This window comes from Mytilus trossulus, chromosome 12, assembly GCF_036588685.1.
Source record: "Mytilus trossulus isolate FHL-02 chromosome 12, PNRI_Mtr1.1.1.hap1, whole genome shotgun sequence".
In the NCBI taxonomy this organism is placed as follows: domain Eukaryota; kingdom Metazoa; phylum Mollusca; class Bivalvia; order Mytilida; family Mytilidae; genus Mytilus; species Mytilus trossulus.
Genome location: NC_086384.1, coordinates 21266626 through 21282605, shown reverse-complemented (window position 1 = coordinate 21282605; position 15980 = coordinate 21266626). Strand labels below are relative to the sequence as shown.

The window sequence follows — 15980 nt, the reverse complement described above, 5'->3', positions numbered from 1 at the left end:
TATCATTCTTGAAGGAGTTTTATTCTTCGGAAGTTCCAAAGTGCTTATGAAGTTTATTCATTGGTTTTACTGTATTAGATTTTCCAGTGGTACACACCATCACATTTGATCCACCAAACATCTTATTCCTTTCAATGTTTTATCAATGTTTATACAAATGTATAAAATAAGGCTTTAACCGAATAGTTCTAAACCCCTTCTCTCCCAGATATTCAAAGTTTCTTAAATCATGTCAATTGTTTTCTATTCTGTCTGCTTTTTTGCTAGTCCTATTTGTTAAGCTATGCCATTCTCTAAATGTTTGATTCATTTATTCATGTACACATGTAATGTAAATTGATCCGTGTATAAACATATGACCTACGATTACATTATAATCATTATGTTGTACATTGTATTTCATCTACCGTGTAAACGATAGGCTTGAACGAACGTGATTTCAATACATTTTACTGCAGGAAACCAATTAGATGTATAAATACAGATCTATTTTTGTATATACAAATCGCTAAAGATGTCAAGGTAAGTTGAATATATTTACATTTACTCGGCATCAGTATAACAAATAATTTTAACGTCTCATATGTGCCTGTCCCCAGTCAGGAGCCTGTAATTCAGTGATTGTCGTTTGTTTATATATTACATATTTGTTTTTCGTTCATTTTTTACATAAATTAGGCCGTTAGTTTTCTCGTTGGAATTGTTTTACATTGTCATTTCGTGGCCTTTTATAGCTGTGTATGTGGTATGGCCTTGTTGATGACCTATAGTTGTTAATTTCTGTGTCATTTTAGTCTCTTGTGGATAATTGTCTCATTGGCAATCATACCACATCTTCTTTTTCTGTATTGACGTCCCAAATAAGGAGCATGTAATTCAGTGGTTGTTGTTTGTTGCTGTATAACACATTTGATTGAACATACATACGACGCTTGAATCGTTGAACATTTGTCCTTTCGTGGCCTATTATAGCTTACAATGCCTTATGAATTTGCTCAGTATTGAAGGTTGCAGGTTGACCCAAATCTGTCTATATATTTTATGTTGGTCTCGGGTGAAAATTATCCATTTGCAATCATACCCCATCTACTTTTTTATATTTAGGATGTAGCACAGGTCACGTTGCGGTTTACCGCAACAACGAAAATCGTATTGCAACTTGTAAAAGTCGCCAACAACGAAAAGTGAATACTTCAGTGGAAATTAAAAACTTGCATTAAGTTTTGCTTTTGTTTAACATTTGAAAAATATATTTACATGATAGTATGTGACGTTGCGCACGATGTTGGTAGCGCATGTGACGTTGCTCATGATGTTGGTAGCAATTCCATTTTGCTTTAGATTAGGATAAAAATAAATACGTAGACTGGTCAGTTCGATAAAAATTTAGTGATTTCTGATTGAATTCATTACATTAGACTTTGAATTAAAGAAAATAAGGAACCGAAATTTAAAATACCAGGTATTATTGTACACTTTATTGAACACTTGCATTTCCTATCATGATTTATTTTTCTTGATAGAGGGTTGCTGCTCACAAGGAAGCTATTAAACCAAGAGTTCCAAATGGTGAAGTTGAAATCATCCCTTCTTCATATATTTTATGGACGCCATCACGAGTTGGTTGACCGTTATGAAATAACCCTATCACAAATGATATCGGATATATTCCTTACGTCGTAACTACAATCCCCTTCCCTTTTATGAATGTTACCTACCGAATAAGTCTATTTATCGGATTTGTAATCACATAAGCAACACGACGGGTGCCACATGTGGAGCAGGATCTGTTTACCCTTCCGGAGCACCTGAGATCTCCCCTAGTTTTTGGTGGGATTCGTGTTGTTTATTCTTTTGTTTTCTATGTTGTGTCATGTGTACTATTGTTTTTCTGTTTGTCATTTTTAGCCATGGCGTTGTCAGTTTGTTTTAGATTTATGAGTTTGACTGTCCCTTTGGTATCTTTCGTCCCTCTTTAAGTATCTCATTTTTACACAAAAACGTAATATCAAACGTTTCATTTTGTGTGCAAAAGATCAGAGTTCCGTTTCTTACCTACAATATTTTTTCCGTAGATCATCGTAAAACTTATATTTTTATATTTATTCGCGTGTTAAACCAAAACAAAAACAGAAACACTGAAACCGTAATCCGGAAAATATTATTTGGGTAAACGGTCTGAAAAATGTCCAAGCATATGCTAGGTAAATATATTTCGGGTTGGCGCATTTATACTGTGAAATTGAAAAAGCTGAGAGGGAAATATTTATTATATTTTGAAAGTTCTTTTACTATTCTCCTGGTTTATCATATTTTTTGCCGGAAACCATGAGTATAGTTTCTTTTGCAATGACTTCAAAAAGTATAGTCATCTTGTCGCAAAGAAAAAAAAACGCTTTATTTTCCTTAAAATTGTGGTTTTTATCAGCTGTCTATCAAATAACCATAGATCATAGAAAATAAAACTTGGCGGTAAAGGTTTTTCAATTTTTCTTTTTTAAACAATATTATAGTGTTTGATATTTTGTCGTTAGGCAATTAGGTTCTGAGATCGTTCAAAAAGTATATTTAGACAATATATGTATAGTGTCTTGAAATATGAAATTTATTTGTATGAGGCTTAGAAACGGGAAAATGCGAGGTTCTACCGAGCATTTTCCCGTTTCGTGCCGAATACAAATAAATTTCATATTTCAAGACACTATACGTATATTTAGACAATATATGTATAGTGTCTTGAAATATAAATTTATTTGTATGAGGCTTAGAAACGGGAAAATGCGAGGTTCTACCGAGCATTTTCCCGTTTCGTGCCGAATACAAATAAATTTCATATTTCAAGACACTATACGTATATTGTCTTTATACTGAAATCGACAAAAAATATTTAAAAATGAAAAAAATATGTAAAAAAAATGTTAAAAAAAGTGTTTGGAATTTCCCTCTTGGGGTACCATTTTGGGGTATTTCCCTATGAGCGTAGTCCAGGCGGTAAAACATTGACATATTAAGGAATTAGAAAGGGAAAATGAACTTAATTGATAACATTTGATAACCATGGTATATAAATAACCAATTTGAAGACATAAAAGTTTAAATTCCTAAAAGTTTGACCATTGTTACTTTACGTTGTCATGGTCGTGACGTGACGTTGTTGGTGGAATACAATAAGGAGGCGGGGCTTATAGGTTAGTTGGGGTCATTGACGTATAAAGCTTACGTTTATACGTATAGCTTTATCTGTATAGTAAAATCTGATTGCAGTATAATGTCTTTATACTGAAATCGACAAAAAATATTTAAAAATGAAAAAACTATGTAAAAAAATTGTTAAAAAAAGTGTTTGGAATTTCCCTCTTGGGGTACCATTTTGGGGTATTTCCCTATGAGCGTAGTCCAGGCGGTAAAACATTGACATATTAAGGAATTAGAAAGGGAAAATGAACTTAATTGATAACATTTGATAACCATGGTATATAAATAACCAATTTGAAGACATAAAAGTTTAAATTCCTAAAAGTTTGACCATTGTTACTTTACGTTGTCATGGTCGTGACGTGACGTTGTTGGTGGAATACAATAAGGAGGCGGGGCTTATAGGTTAGTTGGGGTCATTGACGTATAAAGCTTACGTTTATACGTATAGCTTTATCTATATAGTAAAATAGCTGATTGCAGTATAATGTCTTTATACTGAAATCGACAAAAAATATTTAAAAATGAAAAAACTATGTAAAAAAATTGTTAAAAAAAGTGTTTGGAATTTCCCTCTTGGGGTACCATTTTGGGGTATTTCCCTATGAGCGTAGTCCAGGCGGTAAAACATTGACATATTAAGGAATTAGAAAGGGAAAATGAACTTAATTGATAACATTTGATAACCATGGTATATAAATAACCAATTTGAAGACATAAAAGTTTAAATTCCTAAAAGTTTGACCATTGTTACTTTACGTTGTCATGGTCGTGACGTGACGTTGTTGGTGGAATACAATAAGGAGGCGGGGCTTATAGGTTAGTTGGGGTCATTGACGTATAAAGCTTACGTTTATACGTATAGCTTTATCTGTATAGTAAAATAGCTGATTGCAGTATAAATAGCCGTTTTGTACCAACGTTCGCAAAACGTAATTGATGTCATGCTTTAGTTTTAAGTTTTGTATCGTAATCATTTGTTTCCAGTTTAATTCGAATGAACAAAAAATACACGATAGTATGAATTACAATACAACCAATTTATTAGAAAGGAAAAGTTTACTTTCAAATGATTACAAAAATAAATCTCATTCGGCAATCCTCGGTAGAATCCTCTATTCTCCTTGAAATCTCATTCGGCAATCCTCGGTAGAATCCTCTACTCTCCTTGAAATCTCATTCGGCAATCCTCGGTAGAATCCTCTACTCTCCTTGAAATCTCATTCGGCAATCCTCGGTAGAATCCTCTACTCTCCTTGAAATCTCATTCGGCAATCCTCGGTAGATTCCGCTACTCTTCTTGAAATCGCATTCGGAAACACTCGGTAGAATCCTCTACTCTCCTTGAAATCTCATTCGGCAATCCTCGGTAGAATCCTCTACTCTCCTTGAAATCTCATTCTGCAATCCTAGGTAGAATCCGCTACTCTCCTTGAAATCTCATTCGGCAATCCTCGGTAGAATCCTCTACTCTCCTTGAAATCTCATTCGGCAATCCTCGGTAGAATCCTCTACTCTCCTTGAAATCTCATTCGGCAATCCTCGGTAGAATCCTCTACTCTCCTTGAATTCTCATTCGGCAATCCTCGGTAGAATCCTCTACTCTCCTTGAAATCTCATTAGGCAATCCTCGGTAGATTCCGCTACTCTTCTTGAAATCGCATTCGGAAACACTCGGTAGAATCCTCTACTCTCCTTGAAATCTCATTCGGCAATCCTCGGTAGAATCCTCTACTCTCCTTGAAATCTCATTCGGCAATCCTAGGTAGAATCCGCTACTCTCCTTGAAATCTCATTCGGCAATCCTCGGTAGAATCCTCTACTGTCCTTGAAATCTCATTCGGCAATCCTCGGTAGAATCCTCTACTCTCCTTGAAATCTCATTCGGCAATCCTCGGTAGAATCCTCTACTCTCCTTGAAATCTCATTCGGCAATCCTCGGTAGAATCCGCTACTCTCCTTGAAATCTCATTCGGCAATCCTCGGTAGAATCCGCTACTCTTCTTGAAATCGCATTCGGAAACACTCGGTAGAATCCTCTACTCTCCTTGAAATCTCATTCGGCAATCCTCGGTAGAATCCTCTACTCTCCTTGAAATCTCATTCGGCAATCCTAGGTAGAATCCGCTACTCTCCTTGAAATCTCATTCGGCAATCCTCGGTAGAATCCTCTACTGTCCTTGAAATCTCATTCGGCAATCCTCGGTAGAATCCTCTACTCTCCTTGAAATCTCATTCAGCAATCCTCGGTAGAATCCGCTACTCTCCTTGAAATCTCATTCGGCAATCCTCGGTAGAATCCGCTACTCTCCTTGATGAGGGTACGGAATCGGTCGAGTTGAGACGAATGAAATAAATCTGTGTAAAATTGAAAATTAATGTATCGGATTCATTAATGCGAAGTGCTGCCAAAAGGAAAATTGTCAATTATGGCCTGGAAAGACTGGCAACTCATGTAAATTCATGAAAAAATATCTATACGACCACTTTGAATTTTATCTGAAAATCTATTCATTTTCCGACATACCGAAATCGATTGCCAAAATCACAACAGTAAATTGACCTCTGTCATCAATTATATGCTTGAACGTCAGAAACTTTCTTTGAAATCATCGAAATCGGCTCATTTTGAGGAACGACGTGAAACGCTGAAGTAGTACCAACATCCAATCTTAGTAAAATAAGTTCTCATCACTTGCTCCTCGATTTTTTATATGTCGCCGTGTGAGCACACACGGCGACATATAAAAAATCACACGACGACATATAAAAAATCGAGGAGCAAGTGATGAGAACTTATGTTACTAATGCTCACACGGCGACATATAAAAAATCGAGGAGCAAGTGATGAGAACTTATTTTACTAAGATTGTACCAACATCGTGCGCAACGTCATATATAATTAGCACCGACCTCAGTGACAATGGGCGTCATACTACACTCAGAATTATACACAAGAAAACTAAAATTAAAAATCATACAAAATTAACAAAGGCCACGATGAATAGAATGTTGTACGTCGCTACTTCACGTTTTTCACTTCATTCTACAATTAAAAACGTTGTGTGACTGTATTGTAATTTCAACATATAAACGAGAAGATGTGGTGTAAGTGACAATGAGACAACGCTCCATCTAGGTCACAATGTATAAAAAGTTAACAATTAAAGGTCATAGTACGGCCTTCAACTCTGACCCTTGCCTCACACTGAACAGCAAAACCCAAAAGACTCCAAAATGAAAAATGTAAAACAATTGAAATAGAAACACTAACGGTCTAATCTATATAAAAAAAAAACGAAAAACAAGAAACACTTATGAGCCAAACCAACAACCGACAACCATTGAAAAACAGGCTCCTGACTTAGGACAAGTGCATACAAATGAATTAATGCAGCGGACTCCAACATTTCAACAGGAAAGGTTCAAATAAGTTTGATATACAAATGTAATACACAATACATGTATAAGTACAATATTAAAACGTAGGTGCCTATATAATATAGACATTACAGGTACTACTAAAAAAACAGTTGTAATAGTCCATGTTGTCCATTTTAGATTGAAAGTATTCCCCCTCGTCAAATACAAGGACTTTACTCTTGCTCCGTGGCCCTGTAACGAGGAAAATCCAGAAAAACACCTACAGCTATTGAAGGAATTTGATTCAAGGAAAAGCGATATATTATTGTGTACTTCGCCAAAATCAGGTAACAATTGTTATAAACAACACAAACGATAAAGTTAATAAGGGGTCGTACAACACAACGCATTGAATTAAATTACGGACGGAGAAATACAAATCGTAACAAATATCATCTCTTATGAAGAAAGAATCTTGCAACATGATTGGTTGAGTACCCGGGTCTACACCCTTAGATACAATGTGGCCAATTGTTACCAAAACTTGCAAATGTTGCCTAGAAGTTACAAAAATAAGTCAATAATAAAATCATAAGGAATTGCCTAATTTTTCATCTCGGTATAAATATTAAAAATACTTCATTAAAGACTGATTTGTCATCTTGGTGTAATTGGAGAATAAACATTTTAAATACAACTTGTAAAGTTCCGTTATACACCTGATGTACGGTGTGCTGTTTTATTTACCCCCAAATCTCGTTGTTTACATGCATCTAAGTCGCTGCTTTTTCTGGCTTTTGTTGAATCGTTCTAGGTATTTTTAAAATTGGCTTTCAAATAAGCGTACCATATGAAGGGTAAACGAAAACTCTCCACCCAAGTCAAAATCTGTTAAAGTTAGTAAACCATTATTTGCTAAAGTACGATTTTCAACGTGACGGAGCCTGACTCTTACCCAACATTTAGCTAAAAAAGAAAGCCCGGACAATGACTAGTTTAATACCGTTCAAACAGGAAAACCAATGGTATAATCTATATAAAAGAACGAGAAACTAGAAATACTTGTGACACACGACAACCACTTGAAATACATTTATATCATTTGGAACCTACCAATTCGGCCCTTTTCCTTGTTTCTTTGTGCCAGTTTTAACAATATGTTTTAATATAACTTAAAATGATATATCCTGACAACCACAGTGACTGGTTGCATAGAATTATTTACATGTTATAACATTATATATTAAAGTGAGAGGGTTAGCGCTATAGAACCATGTTTAATCCACCATTTTCTACATTTGAAAATGCCTGTACCAAGTCAGGAATATGACAGTTCTTGTTCATTCGTGTTTGATGCGTTTTGTTATTTGATTTTGCCATGTGATTATGGACTTTCCGAATTGATTTACCTCTAAGTTCAATATTTTTGTGATTTTACTTTTTATACTTGCAGGCACCCACTGGATGTATGAGATTATTTACATGTACCAGTTACACTTCATCTTAGTTTAACGTTAAATGATATTTTGAAGACACCCTATGGATGCAAGATATAATAATTGACATACTGTGGATTCATTTATTTTCGTGGGCACCAATTTTTGTTGATGAAGAAAAACTTGCATAATCGTGAAAATTTCATTTCGTGGTTTTGCTGGAGTCTTTATACAAGCCTTTAGAAAATTTGTCATTTGTTGAACATTTGATTTCGTGGTTCACCTATTCCGACGAAATCCACGAAAATTGGTATCCAACGAATAATGATGAATCCACAGTATACCAGTAACCCTACATCTTAGTTAAACGTTAATTGATATTTGCAGGCACCCATTGGTTACATGTTATCATTTACATGTTATAGCGGTTACTTTACATCTTTAAGTTAGTTTAACATTAAATGATATTTTGCAGGCACCCATTGGTTGCATGAGATTATTTACATGTTATCACGACAGACAACAGAGTATTGCCTACAGTCACTATTCACTACACACATGGATATGATGGGCGACTTCGATTCTCTGGAAAGTCAGTCGGAGCCCAGAATACTTCACACACATCTCCCATTTAGTTATTTGCCCAAGAAACATGTAGAAAATGGAAGGAAAATAGTGTTTGTCAACCGAAATCCAAAGGACAGACATGTTTCTCTTTACAATTTTTTATTGGGAAAGATGGGAGTTCCTGAAAACTACAGTTGGAATGATTACTTTGATGAAATGGTTTTACATGGTAAGGAATATATATATACTGTTGCTATTTAACGTGTTTGTTTTTCACTTACAATATGTATTTGTTCGTACATACAAGTGCCCATAAGTTTTCTTGTTTCAGTTGTTTTACAATTCTTTCGGCCTATTTATAGCTGACTATGCGATATGGGCCTTGCTCTTTGTTTGAGACCGTACTGTGTTCCAATAGATAAGATTTTCTGTGGCATGTTGGTCTCTTGTGAAGAGTCATCTCATTGGCAATCATACCACATCTTCTTTTTTTTAGTTATATTTATACATGCATTAACATTTATACATATAGCGGGAATGACAGGTGAAATAGCATGGATTCCAATCTCAACCCGAAACCATTATCAGATGATAAAGCTTTGGTGCCGTATTTTTAATATGCACTCGGAAAGAATACCATCACGGATATATGCATGGGACTGTCGTTTTTCACGATATCATAAGGATACGTGGTACAACCATATAAAGTCGATTATGGGTTAAAGTGGACTTGATATTTTATTTAAATCGATATGTACGGATGGAATTAGTACCAAGTTTGTTTTAGTAATTTTGCAAAAGCCATGTTCATGCAAAAGTACCAGATCACACTCACGGGGGGGGGGGGGGGGGGGGGGGGGGGTCTCAACATGGGATTTTGGGTACAGGTGTGCAGCTGGGATTCTAAAAACACCCCCCATTCATATATTGAATAATTGTGAAATCCCTACCTATACATATATTTCACAGCGAAATCATAACCCATTCATATATTTATCACCCATTGATATATCACAATCGGTCAATTAATACCTATTGATATATTTCCTCGGTAAAATTGCACCCCATTGATATATTTGACGGATCAAAAAAGGGACACATTCCAGCGGCACATATGTATATACCTTTATATAGGAAGAGACCCCCCCCCCCCCCCCCCCCCCCCCGTGATCACACTGGAAAAGGCCGTAGAAGCTATGCACCGCACCACTCCGCACCACATTTAGTGTTAAGCCGTACTTTAAATCAAATATTTCACGCAATGAAAGATCAGCAATTGCAAGACTAAGATGCATGGTGTATTCCCCTTAAAACCGAAAAAGGGCGGTACCGGAGCGTCCCAGCTGATAGACGACTTTTAAATGTTTACGAAACTGGAACCATAAAAGACGATTCACTTTTATAACATTGCTCTGCCTATTCATTACAGAGAAATCGCAGGTTTATGACCCGTCAACAGAGATATAACTGTAAACATGTCATGATATGGATAAATTTAAATTTTACTTAGTGCCGGTGTTAAAATGGTGTCCAAAGGAGTAGGTCCGGTAAGGACCGCTTTTGATCTCAAATTTGAGGTTCATCTGACGAAAGATTTTGACCATTTTTTAAACACTTTTTTTAAAAGTGTCTGTTTTAATTGTTTCAATTAGTTTATGTGAAAGAGTTTAATTGATTTAGTCATTAAAAACGACCTGATTCAAACTCAAATATGAAAAATCTACCAAATATGCCGAAAAATGTCACTTTTCAGATGGTTTTTGTCAAAAATGAAAGCAGCCGCATCCGTGTTCATCCTCAACCTTTATATACGTGTATGCTATGTAAAATCATCAAATACAACTAACATTTCAAAATTAAGAATGAACACGAATGCGGCCACTTTCGTTTTACATGGAAACCGTCTAAAATTTGACTAAAATGCTAGAATTGTGAAGATATCAGTTATTTAGCATGAATTAATGGGGGTAGTTCCCGATAAATGCGCATTTTATTGTCAAAAACAGCCCATATCTATGTAGCAGAAGCATTACTGTTCAATAAATAACTTATAGTTTACATTTTAACAATTTTGTAAAACTGCTATATTTTGGGGCCATAAAGGGGTCTAACTGAACCTACTCCTTTATCACTTAGATTTCTAATAATAGAACACAAATATTAATGAGAAAAAATGAACTACTTATTTATTGTACATATAAATTGATATTTGATACTAATAACAGATAATTATAATATAAAAAAGAAGATGTGGTATGACTGCCAGTGAGACAACTATCCACAAAAGACCAAAATGACACAAACATTAACAACTATAGGTCATCGTACGGCCTTCAACAATGAGCAAAGCCCATACCGCATAGTCAGCTATAAAAGGCCCCGATAAGACAATGTAAAACAATTCGAACGAGAAAACTAACGGCCACATTTATGTAAAAAAATGAGTGAAAAACAAATATGTAACACATAAACAAACGACAACCGCTGAATTACAGGCTCCTGACTGGGAACAGGCACATACATAAATAATGTGGCGGGGTCAAACATGTTAGTGAGATCCTAACCCTCCCCCTAACCATAAGAACTTTAGAAGAACAGTGCAGCATAAGCCTATGAAGGCTGGCTGACTTAAAACGTGTTTCATATTTGTATTATTATGTTATATCAAGCTGCACTTTAATAAAACAATATACATTTAAAGTAAATAGAAAATATGTATGTAACTTGTTGTCGGATCAGGTAAACAATACTTCCGGATAAGAAATAAGTTTGTAGAGGCAAAATCGAAAGTTTTATTATTATAAATCCCTGAAAATAGGAAACCGGAAAATTTGTCACTTCAGATTGGATTGTATACGAACAATGACAACATTTTTGTTGTCAATTATGATTAAAAATAAATTGTCGTTTAGCTATGTAAAGATTATTCAAAAGCCTAAAGATAAGCAGGACAAAAATGCTTCGGGAATTTAAAACAGAAAATGCGGTAAAGGCTTTTTTCATTGGTGAAGGTCGAACGGTGACCTATTGTTGTTATTTTTTTGTGAAGTTGATCTATTGTGAAGAGTTTTCTCATTGGCAATCATACCACATCTTCTTGTTATATTGATACAGAATAAGTTGAATTATTGGAACTGTTTAAGTAAAGCTACTACGCAGATTAAAGCTAGTATATTTAGTAACGTGGGGGAGGCATAATCTCTATGCTACATTTAAGAAAAGAATCGCATAATGGAGTATCTATAAAAGTTGTTATATCTGTATAAGGAAAAACAAAAGCAATGATAAAATCAACCTAACTTTACAGCGTTAACTTGATCAAATTTAACAACAACATTGAAATTGAATAATTCGAGTTGATATCGAGCGATATCCATTATTTACAAGTTATGAAACCTATAAATCATGTACGGTTTGACGTACAACAATATGCATGCATTTTTAACCCAACATATTCATGTACGGTTTGACGTACAACAATATGCATGCATTTTTAACCCAACATATTAGATAGAGGTTTTTTTTAAATACAATTACAAATTAACGGAAAATTAACGACATATGAACGGATGATCTGTGAAACAAAAATTCCAAGATATCTTAAATTTTCTATAAGTTTTTTTAATGCATTCAGTGGAATGCTAGGAAGATTTCATCAACATTGCTGGTTCATAGTGTTAACCCATCCATCATATATTCAAACATGTTCAATCCCGACATTTGAATGAAACAAATCGAGTATTTAATATTAATAGATTTTTGTATTTTGCAATTTTGAATAATACTGACAAATCCAATAGTCACTCAGGTAAAGTTGGCTTTAGATGAATTTGGCTATTAATTTTAGGTATTTTTGACGTATAGCTCTTTAAGGGTTTCGGTACTTTTACATCTTCCGATTTCAAATGTTTGGCTTTGAGCTTTCCTTATGGAGGTAAATCCAGAAAAGCCCAAGAAATTATTAAACGTGTTGTTTTCATTTTTTATATACATTTCAGACACCCTGTATAAAGGATGGTTCAACTATACAAAGGAATTCCTTGAAGCTGTTGATAAAAATCCTACAAACATTATTCATCTATTGTATGAAGATATATTGAAGGTAAATGTCTTATATATTGTACAATGGGCATGTATCTTTAGCTTTTAACCAACGAAAAAATAACCAAGAAAACCATAGTCATATAATAATTGTATGTATAAAAAATTAAAAGAACAGCAAATAAAAAAAGTAAAATACCATTCTATTTTGAATATGAATGAAATTCATAACCTTTTATCAAGTTACGAAAATCAGGAATCTTCAGTTTTTGTTAAACTCAATTAGATTATGCCATATTGCCGTATGATTGTATATTCTACATTGGCAAGAGGTTTTATGGATCACAAAATATGGTTAACCCCACCGCATTTACTTTCTTGTCTTTGTTAGTCTTATATGATTTTTTTTATTTTAGTTCATTTTTATGTTTTGGAGTTAAGTATAACGTCCATTATCACTAAACTAGTACACATTGTAATTTAAGGGCCAGGTAAGGCTCACCTCCGGGTGTGGGATTTTAACGCAGCGTTAGTGAAGACCCATAAGTAGCCTTCGGCTGTTATCAGCTCTTTGGTAGGGTTGTTGTCTTTTCAACATATTTCCCATTTCCATTCTCAATTTTATATGTATTTTATAGTAATACATGTACAATGTGTTTGTCATGATTTATCATTAATATATTCATAGTTTACTCTCAAATAGTATTTTAATAGTGTGTCTTTCTTTTAGAACCCAACTAAAGAAATACAACGACTAGCTGATTTTTTAGAAATACCTAATAAAGAAAATCTAGTGACAGGGGTAGTGGACAAGTGCTCGTTTAACAACTTAAAGGAAAATAAGGTTATGCCATTTAGGGTGAAGGGTAAACCGTCATCACTATTTAGAAAAGGTAAGTTATCATCAAATATTAAATTAAAATATACAAAAAGATGTGGTATGATTGCCAATGAGACAACTCTCCACCAGAGATCAACATAACACAGAAATTAACAAAATATACTAAAGGTAACCGTACGGACTTCAACAATGAACAAAGTAGTCAACGGATGAATAACATGTAAAAGAAACTGATAAAAAAAAATCAAGGCGAAGTGGCATGATTGTCTATCAACCAAAAACAAAGTGACCAAGGCGTCAATGTAGTACAACGTATGACCTTGAACAATGAGTAAAGAACCTTACCGTTTAGTAATCTATGAAGGGCGAATGGATGACAAATATGAAACAATTCAAGAACCGTCTGATAATAGTCATACCAATAAACATACAATAATCAGATATATCTGAAAAAAAAATCATCTTGATTTATTTACGATTGGACCTTTCTTCACAGTTGACGTAAATAGTTAGTTGATATTGGAGAGTCATCCAAATAAAACAAATGGTATCAGACTTTCCAATAAATATATATATATTTTATATAAAAAAACAAATCACAAAAGTACTGAACTGCGAGGCAAATTCAAAACGTAAAGTCCCTTATCAAAATTAGCAAAATCAAAAGATCAAATACGTCAACGATTTTCCTGACTTGGTACAGGTATTTTCTTATGAAGAAAATGAAGAAAATGGTGGATTGAACCTGGTTTTATAGCCAGCTAAACCTCTCGATTGTATGACAGTCGCATCAAATTCATTTAACACAAAAAGTACAGCTTATACCTTTGATGGAATACTGGAATACATAATACAAACATTTCATTTTATTGTGTCAAAAATTCATGCAGCATCTGACAATAAGTAAGCAATAAGCTATATAAAAAATACAGTTAGATATGTAATTGTTACTTTCTAATTAAAACTGACACATTGTCTGGTATTATACATCGTGGGTTGGCCTTTATAAAAATGAACCCTTAATGAAGCTTGAAAGTAGTATTGTGGAGGGAACATATATTTGTTTTGCTTGTCTTAATTATTTATCTATTTCTATGTCCAGGAAAAATTGGAGACTGGAAGAACTGGTTTACTGTTGATCAAAATGAGCAGTTTGATGCCATATACAGAAGAGAAATGAAAGACGTCAACATAAACTTTAGCTATGAATGAACCAGAAAGAGCAATGATCGTGCATGTATATTTTCGTTCCATATTAACCTTACTCATTGTTTACATGTTTTGTATTCACATGATTTGCATTTAGATGTTTTGTATTCATATGTTTTGTATTCACATGTTTTGTATTCACATAATCACATGTTTTGTATTCACATAATCACATGTTTTGTATTCACATAATCACATGTTTTGTATACAGATGTTTTGTATTCACATGTCTGTATGGTCCGTGTATATCTGCGTCCACTCGTTTTTCGTTTTGAAACATCAAAAACAAAACGAAAGTGTTTTCGTTTTTCGTTTTTGATTTCTTAAAAAGCAAAATGAAAAATGAAAGTGTTTTCATTTTTCGTTTTTGATTTCTTAAAAACCAAAACGAAAAACGAAAGTGTCTTCATTTTTCGTTTTTGATTTCTTAAAAAACCAAAATGAAAAACAAAAGTGATTTCGTTATTCGTTTTTTGACTTCACAAAACAAAAAAACGAAAAACAAAAGTATTTTCATTTTTCATTTTTGATTTCACAAAAACAAAATACGAAAAACGAAAGTGTATTCAATTTATCTATTCAAAAAATTACATTGTTTTCATTTGACCGTCCGTCCGTAACACTTTAACTTTGTGTCCGCTCCATATCTAGAAAACCATTATGATTTCATACTTTATACTTTACATGTTTATTAACCACCACCAGAGGGCGTGTCATGATGTATGTACAACTTTCTAGGTCAAAGGTCAAGGTAAAAAAACTTTGGTTTCAGTTGACAACCCTGTGTCCTGTGGTGATGATCGTGTCCGCTCTATATCTTGAGAACCCTTATGATTTCAAAGTTTATACTTGACATCCATTTTAACCAACACCAGAGGGTGTGTCATGATGTATGTACAACTTCCTAGGTCAAAGGTCAAGGTCAAAAACTTTGGTTTCAGTTGACAACCCTGTGTCCTGTGATGAAGATCGTGTCCGCTACATATCTAGATAACCGTTCTGATTTTATACTAAATACTTAACATGTTTATTAACCAACACCAGAGGGTGTGTAATGATGTATGTACAACTGCCTAGGTCAAAGGTCAAGGTCAAAAACTTTGGTTTCAGTTGACAACCCTGTGTCCTGTGGTAAAGATCGTGTCCGCTCCATATCTGGATAACCTTTATGATTTCAAAGTTTATACTTGACATCCATTTTAACCACCATCAGAGGGCGTGTCATGATGTATGTACCTAGGTCAAAGGTCAAGGTAAACAAAACTTTGGTTTTAGTTGACAATCCTGTGTCCTGAGTTGAAGATTGTGTCCGCTCTATATCTTGGGAA

At 34.2% G+C, this 15980-nt stretch overlaps 1 protein-coding gene across 1 annotated transcript; it reads left to right on the top strand.

The window, feature by feature from the left end:
• Positions 1 to 384: 384 nt before the first annotated feature.
• On the top strand, positions 385 to 14991 carry LOC134693229 (sulfotransferase 1B1-like). The gene is made up of 6 exons (XM_063553970.1): positions 385 to 522; positions 6757 to 6905; positions 8470 to 8790; positions 12560 to 12663; positions 13333 to 13495; positions 14546 to 14991. Exons 1-6 carry the CDS (start codon positions 515 to 517, stop codon positions 14653 to 14655), a joined length of 855 nt encoding a protein of 284 aa, XP_063410040.1. The 5' UTR covers positions 385 to 514; the 3' UTR covers positions 14656 to 14991.
• The last annotated feature ends 989 nt before the right edge of the window (positions 14992 to 15980 follow it).

Bases quoted from the DNA above. Each gene is read 5' to 3' on its own strand.
- LOC134693229 (XM_063553970.1), top strand. The intron at 6,906-8,469 runs GTAACAATTGTT...GATATTTTGCAG, and splicing joins GTGTACTTCGCCAAAATCAG to GCACCCATTGGTTGCATGAG. The intron at 8,791-12,559 runs GTAAGGAATATA...TATACATTTCAG, and splicing joins TGATGAAATGGTTTTACATG to ACACCCTGTATAAAGGATGG.